This window comes from Jaculus jaculus, chromosome 5 (genome assembly GCF_020740685.1).
Source record: "Jaculus jaculus isolate mJacJac1 chromosome 5, mJacJac1.mat.Y.cur, whole genome shotgun sequence".
Lineage (NCBI taxonomy): Eukaryota > Metazoa > Chordata > Mammalia > Rodentia > Dipodidae > Jaculus > Jaculus jaculus.
The window spans coordinates 164,291,542-164,307,531 of NC_059106.1; the positions used below are offsets into that span (position 1 = coordinate 164,291,542).

A 15,990-nucleotide genomic window follows, 5' to 3' on the forward strand; every position below is an offset into this window, starting at 1 on the left:
AAGGATGGGTTGATGTGTTTTAAGATGGCAAAATGAATGCATCCACTGATGTAGCTTCTGGGTCTCCATGGCAACTTGTCCGCAGGCTACTGCCATGGTGAGTTCTCTGCACAGCATCGCACACTGTCAGGTGGCTTCTGGCTTTTTTCCATCTCTTATGTGTTGCCTGTCTCTCCTGACCAGAAAGAGCACTCCGCGCCAAAAGACCCCATTCTCCTTGCTTTCCACCATCTTCCCCAGTGCTCAGAGCAAGGGCCTAGCCTGGGGCAGATGCTTCATAAAGGGTGGATGAAGAAAACAGCACAGTCACAGAGAAACTTATATGGACTAATCACAACCCTGATACATCAAGAATTAATAACTGGTCTGGAGAGATGACTCACAGGTTAAGGCACTTGCCTGCAATGCCTAATGATCCAGTTTCCATTCCCCAGTGCCCACATAAAGTCAGATGCATAAGGTGGTGTGTGTGTCTGGTGTTCATTTGCAGTGACTAGATGCCCTGTAGTGTCCATTCTCTTTTTCCCTCTCTCTCTCTCTCTCTGTCTCTCTACATACAAATAAATAAATCAAATGTGAAAAATAAGAGAGAAAAATTAAGAAAGCAAGGTTTAAAATTATTTCAGTTCAGGTATATCTAATGTATAATATATTATGTAACAAATAATAAGCAATATATATATATATAATTCATGCATGAGTATGTGTGGTTATACATATTCCTTTAAAGAAAGTAAATCTGGGCTGGGAGATTGCTCAGTGGTTAAAGGGTCTTGATTGCAAAGCCTACCAGCCTGGCTCAGTTCCTCAATACCTACCTAAAGCCAGATGCCCAAGGTGACACATGCATCTGGAGTTCATTTGCATTGGCAAACAGGCTCTGGCATGTCCATGCCCACCACCCCTCTCTCAAATAAATAAATAAACATCTTTTTAAAGAAACAAAGGATGAAAATCTCACAGGGCATGGGCTACCATGGGAAACCTGTACAACTTTGTCGTTGGCACACCGAAGGACAATTACCAGCACTACAGGAGAAATATTTGAAGGCTTAGGGAGGCAGCTAGGTGTGGCTGGAGGCTTCGCGCACAGGCTGACACTGTTTGATGACATGAGGAACTATTCTCATGGGATATTGCATGACTATTTATACAGAGCTACAAAGGTTTGACTCGATGTTGGTTGAGGAAACTTTCTTGGGAGTAAAAGAAATGGTTCCCCTCAGTATCGTCCACTGTGGGGCTGTGTGAATAGACCCGGGATTGTACTGTAGACTCTCCTGAGACGGTCTTGACAGCAGAAGGCCATGCTGCTCTACGGCAGGGCACAGCGACTGACCTACCGGGAGAGGCTGCCTGGGGTGGAAGTGCTAAGCCGTGAACGCTCCCGTGAGCAACGGGTACTCAGCGCTGCCCCTCTGTCCACGTAAGGTAAGAACTTGAGTGGCTATTCTAAACAGAAAGTCCCTTCCACTTGGTTTCTGAAGAAATCGCTTTCAGAGGTCATTAGAAAAAATAATAATAATACATTGTTTACAATGGCCTGACAGCCAACTAGGTAACCAAGCCAGCGAGTTTTTTCTGCTCCCCCCCACCCTTATGGGGACGTTAAGAGCACATGAAAAGCAGCAAGCGCGCAATGGACAGGAATGGCATCAAGTGAGGGAGCAGAGACCCTGTGAGGATCACCACACCTGCCATGGCTCAGTCTTCACCAGCATCCCTTTCTCAGATATCCCCACCCCTAAGGGCTGGTTTGGTGACCAAGCTGGGCCCCGTCAGGTGCTGCGCGGGGCAGGCGGGGGGCAGAGTTACCTTTGACCGTCACGTGGACGCTCTGGCTGGTGGCAAGCTGCGGCTGCACCAGCACGTTGCACGTGTACTCGCCCTCGTCCACCTCCTTTTGCACATCCGAGAGTTTAAGAGTTCCATTGTTCTCAAAGGCCACCTGGCGGTGGTTAAAAGGAAGCAGGTTAGAGTTCTTGTACCACTTGATGGAATAGTAGGGATAGCCAATCACGCGGCAGTGAATGTACGTGTCCCGTCCTGCTATGGCTGTGATGTTTTTCATTGGTCGAATGCTTGCAGGCCCTGGAGAGACACAAACAAAACTCTTGAAGATAATTTAAGGGTACATGTCGTGGAGGGAGATGGGTACACGTTTCCTTGGGGCTAGAAACAGATTTTTTTTTTTTTTTTAATGAAAGTGCATCTTTCTTCCACTTAAATTTCTCGGCATTTGGCATTTTCTAATATGAGGATCTTTAAAAATTTTTATTACTTTCAAATGAATTGGATGAATGTTAAATCGTTCTATCATCGGCTACTCCTATTCAAATATTTTGAGTTATGAGACAAAGGCCATGTAGCCAATAGTAAGTAACTTGTCTACCCTGTGTGGTCATGCTCCTTTCTTTGTGAAAATGTTGCCAGCGTTAGGTCGACTGTTTCTCTCTATCGAGTCCGTAGTGAAGATGGAGGTTAGGCCGGCGCACTATGAATGTAAGTTACGCACCATGTACATGAAGGCTTACCATGGATGGGGTGAGAGGAGAAAAGGAGAAAGGAGGGGGGCATGCAGAGCATAAACCAGGAAAGGGGAGGTCAATGGACAAGTCTCAGAGGAAAGAGCGAGAACAAGCTGACTAGGGAAACCAAAATGCCATTTCCAACATCGGCGACCAGTGCCATTCCCGAGTAGGGAGGAAGGGTCAGGAGATGGGAAGCAAAGGTTACTCCGTGGGGGGCATTCCGAGGCTCAGCCCACAGCATGCAGCGCCCCCTCTCCACTACAATGGGTTATGTGTGTTTGTTCGAGTTACTGATTTGACAAGCACCTCTTACGTTTATTCGAGCCTGGTATAGGACGACTCCGGCCGAGTTGTTGGCGGTGCAGCGATAGACACCCCCATCCCGGACCTGGGAGCTGGAAATGTTCAGGTAGCTGACCACGTTCCCCTCGGACGTGATCATCTGGCTGATGCGGTGGCCGCCGCCCTTGAGGATGGGGTCATCATCCAGCGTCCACGTGATGGTGGGCAAGGGCGTGCCCTTCACGTTGCACATGAGGGACACCGGTTCTGCGGGACTCACCACTTTCTCACTGAAGGCAGAGATGATTTTGGGGGTTCCGTCTGCAGGGACAAAAAGTACGGGAGGAAGTGGCGTGTGCAAATCATGAAGCAACCAGCAAGCCGTGCCCCAAAGGGCCAAGACCTGGAACAACTGCAAACCCCAGGATAGCAGAGCATGGCATTACTTTCTCAGCTGGTGGGCACCGTTGCTGACAAGCTGTCATAGATCCCATCTCTACTCCCCATTGCCTTAACAAGAGGAAAATTGATGCAACCTGGATGTTCACATCAAACCCAACAGACCCCAAGATCTCCAGTTCAAAATACACATACACCCACCCAAAGTAACAAATAACAATTCTGCACACCACGGAGAAGGCTTCCCCTTTCAGTTTTCCTCGTGTTTGGGGGGATTTCTTACCAGAGGACTAGTGTTGGTTGGGTGTGCGTGTGTGTGTGTGTGCAAGTGAACATGTGTGTATGTGCAGAAACAACCTTGGGTGTTATTCTCATCTCTGTCCATCTTTATTGAGACAACATCTCTCAGTGGTCTGGAGCTCACCAATTAGGCTGGGCTGATTGGTCATGAGTCTCAGGGAGCCTCTTGTCTCTAGCTCCTCATTACTGGGATTACAGGCCAGCAGCACCATGGATTCTGGAGATTGAACTCAGGTCGTTCTGCTTACAAGGCAGGCACTTCACTGGCTGAGCTATACCCAGCCCTACAGGAGACTGTTTAGAAGAAAATAACAGAAAACCACCAAGAGACTGACGACCTCAACTTTATGAGGAATGGCCTTCTATAGATTTAATTACATAAGGACTCACGTTTTAAATATCAGTGCAGTCTCTGAAAAGGAGAGAAGCTAAATCAAATGTGCCCCTTCCAACGCCTGTTAAATCTCTACAAAGTTCTGTTCGTGAGGTGATCATGGGTGTCATCATCCAGCCCAGGACGTTTTCAGGGTGAAATAGATACTGCTAGTAGTTCTGCCAAAAATAGAGGCAGAAGGAAGAGCTGTCCCCGCAAACCAGACCCACGTATATAGTGTCACATTGTCCTGCTTGCTATATATGTCTTTTATTTTATTTTCCCTCTTTTGGAAATGCTAGGGATGGATCTTGGGGCTGCATGCACACTAAGCAAGTGTTCCACCACGGAGACATAACTTAGCCTGTGTTACTTTTCCTTTATATTTTTTTTTCCAGTTTTGGCTATTACTTTATATAAAGACAAGTGAAACGAGGGCTTGGAGATGGCTCGATGGGTGAAATACAAGTGTGGGGATCAGAGTTTGGATTCCAAGCACCCACATAAACATCAGACTTGGTAACACTTGCCGATAATCCCAGTGCTGGGGAGGGGGCAGAGACTGAAGATTCATCACTTGCTGGCTAGTTTATTTAACCAGTAAGAGAACTTGTCTCAAAAAATAAGATGGATGAGCCTCTGTGTCTCCAGATATCTGATTTGGTAGGAGTTGAGTATTCTCTGTGTCTATCTCTTTCACCTATGCACAGAGACACTGCCTCTTACCCATAACTGATGGCTAACCCCATAGTACACGACCCATATTCCCCAACAAGGAGGGTCCCTGCGGAGGGGGGAGCACAGGGAGGAGGCTACTGATGGTACCAACATGACTGTATACACTGTGTATATAACTAATAAAAAAATAAATAAAATAAGATGGAGAGTGACAAAGGAAGACACCTAATTTTGATCTCTGGCCTCTTGTGCACATGCATTTACATACACATGCCCACACATACATACAAATAACATGCAAAACAAAACAAGAGATGTGAATATGAAATAAATATATGAAGAGAGAGAAAGTTATCAACAAGCCCATTGGCCATGGGAGACACATCAACTTTACAATATTTTTTTCATGGAAACATGACATAGTTGTGACCATCTGCCCCAAATTTTTAAGTCAGATAATCAACTTTGCTAGAGGATGACACTTTGTTTTCTTTCTCAAAAAAAGTATTCTTTGCGCATTTGAACTGTTTATCACATAACACAAGTAATTACTAGATGTTATAGATTTTAACATTCATTATAAAATATTATATATTCACTTTTGAAATATTAAAAAGTATAAACAGAATGAAAGTGGGAAACAAAGCTGGAGCCCGTATGCAATTCCACCAGAGAAAGCTCTAAATACTCCTGGGGTGATTGTCCTTTATCATCCCAAGATCGTGATGTGTAGTTCTGGGGCTAACTACCCCAGGTACATAGGATTCCTGCGATAGTGGGCGGGGGGGCTTGCTGATGGTGCTTCATTCTACCCTTTGCCACCTCTGTACCTCAGCTCCTCAGTCCTCACTTTATTCCCGCTTGTGTCTCCTGTGGGCAGAGAAGACCCCCATGCAAGGCTGTTTCATAGGCCCCTAGGTTCGTATCATTGCAGTGTCTTTGGTTTGCAAACATTTCCCTTTTACTAGCAGCAATGACAAAAGAACTTTGAAATGTTAAAATAGGTAATGTATGCCTTTGCCCTCAAAGCACTGCAGACATTAGACCTGGCCTCATTGTTCTGCGAACTTGATTTTACCAAGAAATCATATGTTGCCATCACTGTTCCTTGCACGTAGCTAATCATTAATGCACAAGAGTAAGGGAGTTCTTTTGTCTGACTCGAAGAGGCTCGAAGCATCTCTCGTGGTCTTCTTTCTATCCAAGCTTCAGACTGGATACTTACTTAATATTGCTTCCAACCTTTATTTCCACCAAATTGCATTAAGACAAGACTAGTGCATTCCCTTGTATTCTCCTTCTTTCTTTTTCTAGTTTCCATTTCTCTCCCAGTCTCTCTTACATGGTTATAAGTTAGAGCTATGTTTTGACTTAAATTATTGAACATATTTTTGCATGTTTAGATGTGGATGTGCTGTGTGTGTGTGTTTGCAAGCACGTGGGTATGTATACGTGTGTGAACATATGTTCACCTGTGTGCACATGTACGTAGAAGCCAGAATTTGAAGTTGAATGTCTTCCTCAATCACTAGCCAGGTTATGTTTGACACTGTTTCTCACTAGCCAGGTTATGTTTGACACTGTTTCTCACTAGCCAGGTTATGTTTGACACTGTTTCTCACTAGCCAGGTTATGTTTGACACTGTTTCTCATTGAACCTGGAGTCCACCACGTTGACTAGACTAGCTAGCCAGCAAGCCCTAGTGATTCTCCTGTGTCTGTCTCCCTAGTGATGGTGTAATCCTGAGCCTTACTGGCACATGAGTGCTGGGAAAGCAACCCAGGCCCTTGTGCTTTCATGACAAGCTCTTTTCTGACTCAGCATCCCCCCCCCCCTTATTGAAGATGCTTAGAGTAGAAACATGAGAACCCTTGTCTGCTGTTCTAACCCTGGCCCTCTTCAAGTCTCTTTCTGTTGCCTGCTTTGGTTTTTGTCAGTTGGCCACTTTCCCCCAGTAGCACGTGTAGTGCTTTCCAGCACTAGATGAGCTAACTTTCTGGGGTCTGGCTCTCTTCCAGATTTCAGCCAGGTCTTTCCATGTTCTGTGTCAGCAGCATATGGTGTCTTCAGAAATTGGGTCTTACCTTCTGCCTCAGGTTGGTCATCGAGTGCTTTGACAGAAGCCTGTCTTGTTTCAGGGAACTCATAGGTATCTCCAATAAACAACTCAAGGTAGCCGGGCGTGGTGGCATACGCCTTTAATCCCAGCACTTGGGAGGCAGAGGTAGGTGGATCACCCTGAGTTCAAGGCCACCCTGAGACTACATAGTGAATTCCAGGTCAGCCTGGGCTAGAGTGAGACCCTACCTCGAAAAACAAAAAACAAACAACAAAAAAAATTCAAGGTGGATGGATAGCACCGATTTCTAGTACTGAGTGTTACAGGTCAGAACCCAAATGTTTTAAGGTTAGACTTCATCCCACCATCTCCAGGGCCCTTCTTTCCAGACACTCTATGTATACTCCTGCTGAGGGTTGAATCTTTTAGTTTACCTTCAAGAAGAAAAGTTTCTATGGAGCCAGCTCATATTGGGTTTAGTTTTGTGTTTCTTTCCCCCCAACTCTTCCCCTTCCCCCAAACCTTTACATCCCTGTTGTATGGTATCTGGTATACCAGCAACTCAAGCTGATCCAGGTCAGGCACACCAGAAGAGTAAGAACATGTGGCATTTATCTTTCTGTGATTGTGGGTGTTCATGAGTATGATTTGTTCCAGTCCATCCATTTTCCTCCAAATTTTGTTGCATCGTTTTTTTCCCTTACTGCTGATCAGAATTCCATTGTGTATATGTACTACAACATTTTTATCCATTTGTGTAGTGATAGGCACGTGGTTTGATTCCAGTTCTTAGCTATTATGAATTGAGCAGCTACATGGTTGAGCAAATATCTCTTTAGTGAAGTATGGACCATTTAGGGTAAATGCCCAGTAAGGGAATAGCTGGGTCTGTGGGTAGATCTATATTCATCTTTTTTAGGAAGATCCATATTTAATTACATAGTGGTTGTACAAGTTTGCATTCCTACCACCACTGAATGAAGGTTCCTCACCAACATTTGTTGTCATTTAATTTTTCAATGATTGCCATCCTTACTGGAGTAAGGTAGAATCTCATACTTGTTTTAATTGGCATTTCCCCGATAGTTAGGGATGTTGAATATCTTAAGTATGTGTGAGCTACTTGTATTTCTTCCTCTAAGAACTATCTATTCAGTTCTCCACCACATTGTTGAGTGGTTTGTTTTATTTTTTACTTAGTTTTTTTTTTTTTTTTTTTGTAGATTCTAGACATTAGGTTTCTGTCAGTGACATAGCTGGTAAAAATTTCTCCTATACTGTGGGTAATCTATTAGCTCTGCTTATGGTATGTTTGTGCAAAAGCTTTTTAGCTTCATGAGATCCCGTTGTTTGAGAGATTGTTTAATTTCCTGGCTCACTGGGGTATTGTTCAGGAAGTCTTTTCTCCACTCCTATATCATATGGAGTTCCTCTTATTTTTCTTCCAGTACTTGAAGAGCTTCAGGTCTTATATGGAGGTCTTTAATCCCTTTGCAGCTGATTTTTTTATATGGTGAGATAAGTGGGTCCAGTTTCATTTTTCTTTGTGTGGTTATCAATCTGTCCAGCATGATTTGTTGACAATGCTGTCATTTCTGCAGTCTATGTTCTTGGCACCTTTGTCAATAATCAAGTAGCTGTAGTTACTTGACCTAAGGGCCAGGTCTTCAATTCTGTTCCATTGGTCTATATGTGCGTTGTTATGCCAGTACCATGCTGTTTTTGTTACTGTGGATTTGTAAGATAGCTTTAGATTGGGTATGGTGATACCTACAGAGGTGTTTCTTTTCTTGAGGATATGTTTGGGTATCTGAGGCCTACTGCCATTCCATATGATGTTTGAGATAAATTTTTTTCTATCTCTGTGAAGAATGATGCTGGAAGTTTTATGGTTATTGCATTAAATCTGCATATTGCTTTTGGTATAATTTCCATTTTCACAATATGAATTTTACCTATCCAGGAGCATGAGAGGTCTCTTCATCTTCTCAAGTCCTCCTCGGTTTCTTTCTTGAGGATTTTTATGTTTTCATTGTATAGTCTTTCATATCCTCGGTTAGTGTTATTCCAAGGCATTTGATTTTTTGTGGCTACTAAAAATGGGATAGCCTTGCTGATTTCTGTTTCTGTATATTTGTCCTTTGAATATAGAAATGCTACTGAGTTTTGTGTGTTGATTTTGTATCTGGCCACATTGCTGAAGGAATTAATCATCTTCAGAAGTTTTGAGGTGGATAATTTTGGCTCACTTATGTGTATGATCATGTCCTCAGCAAGTAGGGATACTTGACTTCTTCCTTTCCAATCTGAATCCCTTTTAGTTCTTTGTCCTGTCTTACTGCTTGGGCTAGTACTTCTAGTATTATGCTGAAGAGCAGTGGTGATGGTGGGCGCCCCTATCTTGTTCCTGATCTCAGTGGAGACTCCTTGAGTCTTTCCCCATTAAGTATTATTTGGGCTTTGGGTGCTTTGTATATAGCCTTTATTGTGTTGAGCTATAAACCCTCCATGCCTCTGTATTCCAGTGTTTTGATCATGAAGGGATGTATTTTTCAAAGGCCTTCTAGGCATCTATTGAAATAATCATGTGGTCCTTGTGATTACATTCATTTATGTGGTGTATAGGATTAGTTGGTCAAAGCATTAGATGTAGACGTCTCCTCATATTGGGGTTCACGCATCAGCCAGGTTTCTCAATGCAGTTTATGTAAAGACTTGGGGCCTCCCTAGTACTGTCCTTCCTTCCTGGAACTTCTGCCCCAGCCCCCCACTGCGCAGGTACCCGGCTGCCCACATGTACCACATGGACTGTGGGGTGTTCTCAGGGGAAAGTCCTATCTCTGTAGACATCCCTTGGTCCCTCTTCCTGGGGTTCAGTCCATTGTTCTGCCTGCTTTGAGGATTTCTCTATTCTCTACATGTAGTTTTCCTCTCCCTAAAGTTCACAGGCTTCACATGCTTGAGAGATTGTTTTGTAGGAGCTACTTGACCATTCTTAGAACTGGAACCTGTATCCTGTTTGTTCACTGTCTCACTTCTCATTATTCGGGCTTGATCTTAAACCCATTTTTAGGTACTCAGTTTCAGAGGAAATGCTCTCAGACTTCTCCCCCTATCAGTGGTCAAGGGTGGTCCACCATGTTGTGAGATTTTTTTTTTAAATGTTATCTTAATCTAGTTCCCACAGCTGGCATCCTGGGAGGCTGTGTCAGAGAAGGCTACTTAGATATTTCAGAACACATGCTAGAATGCTCCTTGTTCCATTTCTCCTTCTTTTGCTACATTAGCACTGTCATCTCTTAGGGCAAAACTAAAATAAAATGAATCATCTTGTCATGAATGTAAACAGACATACAAAAATTAAATTTGGGAGTGTGCTCCGTGTACCCCCTGCCCCCTCTTTCTGTTCAAGTGATAGGCTCTTTGGAGATGAAAGCCGATGTTATTTTCCCAGTGAGACCTGAGTATCTTTGAAATCCAGCTTGCTGTCAGTCTCTGATAACCCGAACCCTTTCAGCATGATTACAGGTGATCGATATGCTCTTTACGTTTCCTTAGTCGCTCGAAATGGTTGCCAAGGTAACCAGGCCTAGACAGGTAATCACTCCCTCTTCTGCAAAGAATCTAAAAATAGCAACTCTGAGGATTAATGCGTTTGTGTGCATCATGGTTATCAAACCAGTTCCGTGCAAAACGATTACTTTCCGCACTTGATTAGCACGCACCACGCCACGTCAGGCATTTAACACGGGGACTTTTCCTTCAGGTCATTTCAGCCCGGCACAGTAACTTCACTGTTTGCAGTGAGAAGCTGGAAACAAAACAGGAGTGTCGCTGCTAAGGCTGCTGTTTTTCTTAAGAGCAGCCAAGGGCTCACAGCACATTGTAGAAGGTAACACAGGAAGAAGGTAAGAGCTGGAGGGTGGGGGGCGTGCCCTGGAACTCTGGAATCCCAACATGACAAGGCCACTGCACTCACGTGTTTACACCAGGTGTGGTCACCTGCACAACGTGCTTGGGATGGGGCTGATCATCGTTCTGTTGTAGATGGAGGAGGGGCTTGGGAGGCCGCACTCCCTCCTCCGTAATGAACTACTGACAGTTAAAGGTTGCTGAGGAAGGAGGGTGATTGTCTCCTTGAAAGTGGCCACTGGTAAGGAGACAAGAAGAAGGGGTACAGAGGGGATAGGAGAAGGCAATATGGAGTACATGCGACCAAAGTGAAATAAATAAATTCAAAAATTCAAAAATAAACCCTGAAATCATTTTAAAGTGATTGAGGCTAAAAGAGTAATAGCACAAGTTATTCTTAGTATTGAGTCATATATAAACTTACTTTCACGCATTAACGGATTTTATTTATCTTCTCTTTGGGCCAGAGAAAAAGTCATTTCATTATTTTAAGCATTCGATGATAGTAGGTGAATTTTAAATGACATCTAATGAAATGATTCCTAACAAGATACACATATAGATAGACAGGAGGCACTTCAACTTTTTTTTATAAACATGTTCCTCACTTAAATGTCACCTGTCATAGCTCTGTTTCCTGGTTGATTGATGAGCTGGGAGATTTAAATACTTGGTAGTCATCTAAGAAAATCATTATACCTCAAGGCAATGCCTAACACATTAGGACTTGGCCAGGGCAACACTGCCAGTCCAAAGTCATACACTCTGGGATAATTACCTTTGAATGTCATTTTAATGGGATTTATAATCACCATGGAAACATCACTAGGCATGTTTGAGATGGAGTTCTATTCTAGGTTAATTGGGGTGCAAAGACCCATCCTAACTGTGGACAGCCTAATTCCATAGGCTGGAGTCCAAGATTGGATAATAATAAAACAAAGCAAGGTGAGCTCCCGTGCCCTTCTCTCCCTGTTTCTTGAAAGTCGATGCAATGTGGCCAGCTGCCTCAAGGTCTTGCCACAATGGCCCTGCATGGCATGCCATCAGATTGTGAGCCAAAATAAACCTTTTCTTCCTTAAGTTTCTTAGTCATGTATTTTGCCACAGCTGCAAGGAAAGAAGCTAATACACACTCTACTGAAATTGTGGTCAAGGCCACCTTGAAAGTTGTCCTTCTCACCTAAGTCCTTCCTGGTTTCACAGCCCAGAAGACATCTGGCAATGTCAGGAGACATTTTTTGATGGCTGCAACTTGGAGAGGAAGCTGCTGGCATCGAGGGAGTAGAGGCCAGAGGTGTTGCTAAGCATCTTGTAATGCCTCAGATAGCCCCAGACAAACACTCTACAGTGTGCCCAAGAGCCCCAGACAAGGCATCATTGAGAACTCCCAGTCCAGAGTCAATAAAACCAAAGTCTCAATTATCTGCAGTTCACCTTTGCACAAGTAAACTTAAAACACAAGTGAATAGCATTCACATAATTACTTCTCTCCATGTTTATTGACTCATGTGTGTGTGGGGTGGGGGGAGACACATGCACACAACCAAGGACCTCTTGCCACTGCAAATGAACTCCAGATGTAGATTCATCTGTCACTTTTTTTGCATCTGTAATTAATATAGTTGCATTCTCATCAGAAGTTCTTTTTTATTTTTGCCAGATCTAGTTTATGGAGTGTGTTTAGAGTCACCAGCTAGAATGAAGGACAGAAAGAACTTCATGTGTCACCCTCCCTGCCTGGCCCTCTCCTCCATCCGCAGCCTGGCTGGGAACTGCTGAGACACAGCCTCTGTCGGGGCCCACTGACCTTCAAGCATCACCTGCACGTAGTCTTGAGCGGACAGCTTGTCCTTGCGCACAAAGCACTGGTATGCGCCCCCGTCGCTTCTGACCATGTGGTCCATGATGAGGGTCTCGTGGTTGATCCCCGTGATCCTCACGTTTTTCCCAGGGTTGAGGATTTCACCGTTTCGGTACCAGGAGAGCTCCTGGTCCTCACTTCCCGTCACGCTGCAGGACAAGGACACCTGGCTCCCCACGCTGCTCTTGACTTTCCTGGGACTGATGGTGGCTTTCAGTGGCTCTGGGAAGTTAGGTAAGAGAGAAAAGGACATTAAAACATCACTACATATCAATATTGTTTCAGAAGCATGCTGGGCTTTTGATGAGATGGAGGTTTCCCTGCATTGCTTTGCATGGGAACGCCCTCTTTGCTGTTGTTTAATCTGGCCTTTTATTCTCTACACGAATAATAGAAAAACGTTGGGCAAATGTCCTTCTCTGAGTTTATTGGATCCACTAATACCAAGAAATGCAATATGGTGATTACCAACAAAGACATAAGTATCTGAAAACATGAGTCCCGTTTTCCTTGCCCCAAAATAGCCCTGATGGCCTGCTCTGTCACATACATGCACTCCCGGTCATACACCGTGCATGGCTGTCCCTGGGCCAACCAACATGGCTGTGAAGAAGAGGAAGGAGTTCGGGTGAGGGAGCATGAAATCGAGTTTTACTTTTAAGAGTAACTGATTGGCACAGAAAAAAAAAAATCGCCACATAGTCTCACTCATCTACAGCACCTAACCTGAATCTACCCAAGATACCTTACACACCCAGCAAGCATCTCATGGACTAGACACTAGGAGGGATGGGGAGGGAGGGGAGGGCATCGAAGGGGTGGGAAACACTAATCTAGACCCAAACGGTAATGGTACCATAAAATTCTACTTCCTAAAAGGCAGACCAAATGGCTGAACCTTCACTAGGCCCTTACAGGAAACACCTGAACCACAAGACACTGGAGAGGGTAGGATCAAGTCTAACCTAAATCCTCTACATCTTCCCTCCCTCCTTCCCTCTCCCTCTCCCTCTCTTTCTCCTCTCTAACTCCTATATATTAGTTACCTTTTTTCCTCATTTTCTTAGGGGGCACTGACCTGTAACTCCCAGTACCAGCATGGGGCTATCACCCACAATGAGCTTTTGATCAGAGAAACCTACAAGGTTTTCTAAAAGAATGACAGATTTCTGTCAGGGTACTTGATGACCCACTGAAGGTTAGTGGTAAGACCCTATTGCTGAAGACGCCATATGCAGCTGACACATAAAATGGAACGGCATGGCTGGAAGCCAGGAGAGAGTCAGTCCCCAGTCAGCGTGTCTAGTATCAGAAGGTGCTACATGGGCAACTGGGGGAAATGACCAATATCTGTCCAAGCAACTCATGGTCCAACCTACTTAGCAGAAAATAACCTAGTGTGATGCCCACACAAGTGCAATAGTGGCACACAGCCATGGTGGGGAACCAACTGCTCTTGATTCGGCTAACTGATCCCCTCAGTGGTATGAGACCCACAGCTGGAGCTGGGAAAACAAGTCAGAACCATATCCAAACATAAGACCACTCTCCAATATCAAGCTACCATCAATCATGGGCTACAAGAGGGCCTACACCTGTTAAACTCTCTATAAAAAAAAGTAAGGGCTATCTCATTTGTCCTGGTGCTAACTTACTCTCCACTGGAGAATCTGCTTCTCTTTTTCAGATAGATGCAGATCCTAAGGAGAGAGCTGCCCCAACATACCTCAAAAGGGCCCCAGCTGACACTAAGGAAAATTGGCGAAACAAGCAAGGATGCTGTTTTCCTGATGAACCAGATACCAGCACAAAGGGGAAGGAGACCAACACAGAGAAAAATCAACACCTACCAAATCAGAAAGCCAGAGTCCCAGAGGCCCCCAACACCTCATCACTGAAGCAGACCAAAAATGAACCCAACATGGCTCAGGGAAATTTTGAGGAAGAGGGGGCAGAAAGAATGTCAGAGCCACATGTTGGGTCATGATATACAGTGACATATATTGTACCAATAACTGTGGGCTAACTCCACAATGCACGACCCATATACCTCAACAAGGAGGGGACAATGGGGAGGGGGTAGGTCACAGATGAGCCTAACAATGGTACCAAACTGCCTGTACTTGCAGAATAGAAAACTAATAAAAAATAAAAAATAAAAAAGAGTACCTGATTGGAATCAGGATGCAACTACTATCCTTGAATTCCTGTTTCTAATTCCACAAACCCAGTTCACCAGAGAAACATTTCTGAACATCTACTTGGTGCCAAGGGTTAAACTCCCAGATGTGACTAAGATGAACCATGGTTGTGGCAACATCTAGCATGTGTCAAAACACGCTCAGACGTTTTCCATGCACAACTTAAGGAATCTTCCCACAGTTCTGTCAACTTTGCATGATCATCCTCATTTCTCCAAAGAAAAAATTGTTACTCAGGTACACGAAGTGTCATAACTAAATTCCCTCAACAGGCAAATGAAACAAACTGGAGTTCTTCATCCCAGTTGTTCCTGATTAACTTTTATCTCAGCACTGCATGAATTTGGGTCCAAAGAACTCAGTCTCGGCAGACCGGTAGACAGGCAGAGTAACGAGTGATGTAGGAGCCAGGGAGAGGTATCAGATGTGGAAAAGGATCCGGAGGAAAAGGGAAAATCTCAAAGATAAGATAGCCATGACAGTTGCAACTGTGGGTGGCCAGCCCATGGAAAGACGGTGTCACAGAGGGCAGGGGCCATAAGAATCAAAGCACAAAACATAGGCATGGCCAAAGAAGCTTTTGATTCCATTTGGATATCCTAGAGGTAGAAAAGTGGTGGTGGGGGGAATTAAAAAAACTATTTGAGTCAAGATTATAAAGGGCTTCAATATTTTGTTACAAAACCAGTGAAAACTAGCCATGGTACTCAGGAGCCAGGAATCATAGCAGTAGATATCCACAATACCAGCTACTCAAGAGGTTGAGGCAGGAGGATGGCAACTTTGACAACTTTGTGGAAATCTATCTCAAAATAAGATTTTTTATATTTTATTTTTATTTCTTCATTTATTTAAAAGGGAGAGAGAAAGAGGCAGAGAGGGGGAGGGAGGGAGAGAGAGAGAGAATGGGTATTCTAGGGCATCCAGCCACTGCAAACTGTAGACGCATGCGCCTCCTTGTGCATCTGTCTTACATGGGTCCTGGGGAATCAAACCTGGGTCCTATGACTTTGCAGACAAGTGCCTTAACAACTAAGCCATCTCTCCAGCCCTCAAAATAAGATTTAACAAACAGGGATAGGGGCATAACTCAGAATAAATCTTCTCACTTGGCATACTCAAAGCCCCGGGTTCAAATCCCAGCACAACAAAGAAACAAATGAATAAACAAAAAATTATTCAAGAATGTTGATGAGTGTGAATGCCACAGTCAAACACGCTTAAGGGACTGATTGACCGGATGGCGCAAGAAAAACCAGAGTGGAGGAAAGTGGTCAGGAAGGAGGCATTGAGAAGATGTGGTGCAGGTAGAGCTAAGACCAGCCTCACACAGGGCAGGGCGCTGAGTATAGCTGAGGCACTATAAGGCTTGGTATGACTTGGACAGTGA

At 44.2% G+C, this 15,990-nt stretch overlaps 1 protein-coding gene across 2 annotated transcripts in view; it reads right to left on the reverse strand.

Moving 5' to 3' along the window:
• The window catches only part of Dscam (DS cell adhesion molecule), a 679,085-nt gene that overhangs the window by 281,497 nt on the left and 381,598 nt on the right, over positions 1-15,990 (reverse strand). For both annotated transcript variants that reach the window (XM_004654491.2, XM_045151367.1), the window contains exons 6-8: positions 12,346-12,621; positions 2,838-3,134; positions 1,816-2,091 (exon numbers count right to left, since the gene is read on the reverse strand). In XM_004654491.2, coding sequence (XP_004654548.1) covers positions 1,816-2,091; positions 2,838-3,134; positions 12,346-12,621 — 849 coding nt within the window. The remainder of the gene's footprint in view (positions 1-1,815; positions 2,092-2,837; positions 3,135-12,345; positions 12,622-15,990) is intronic.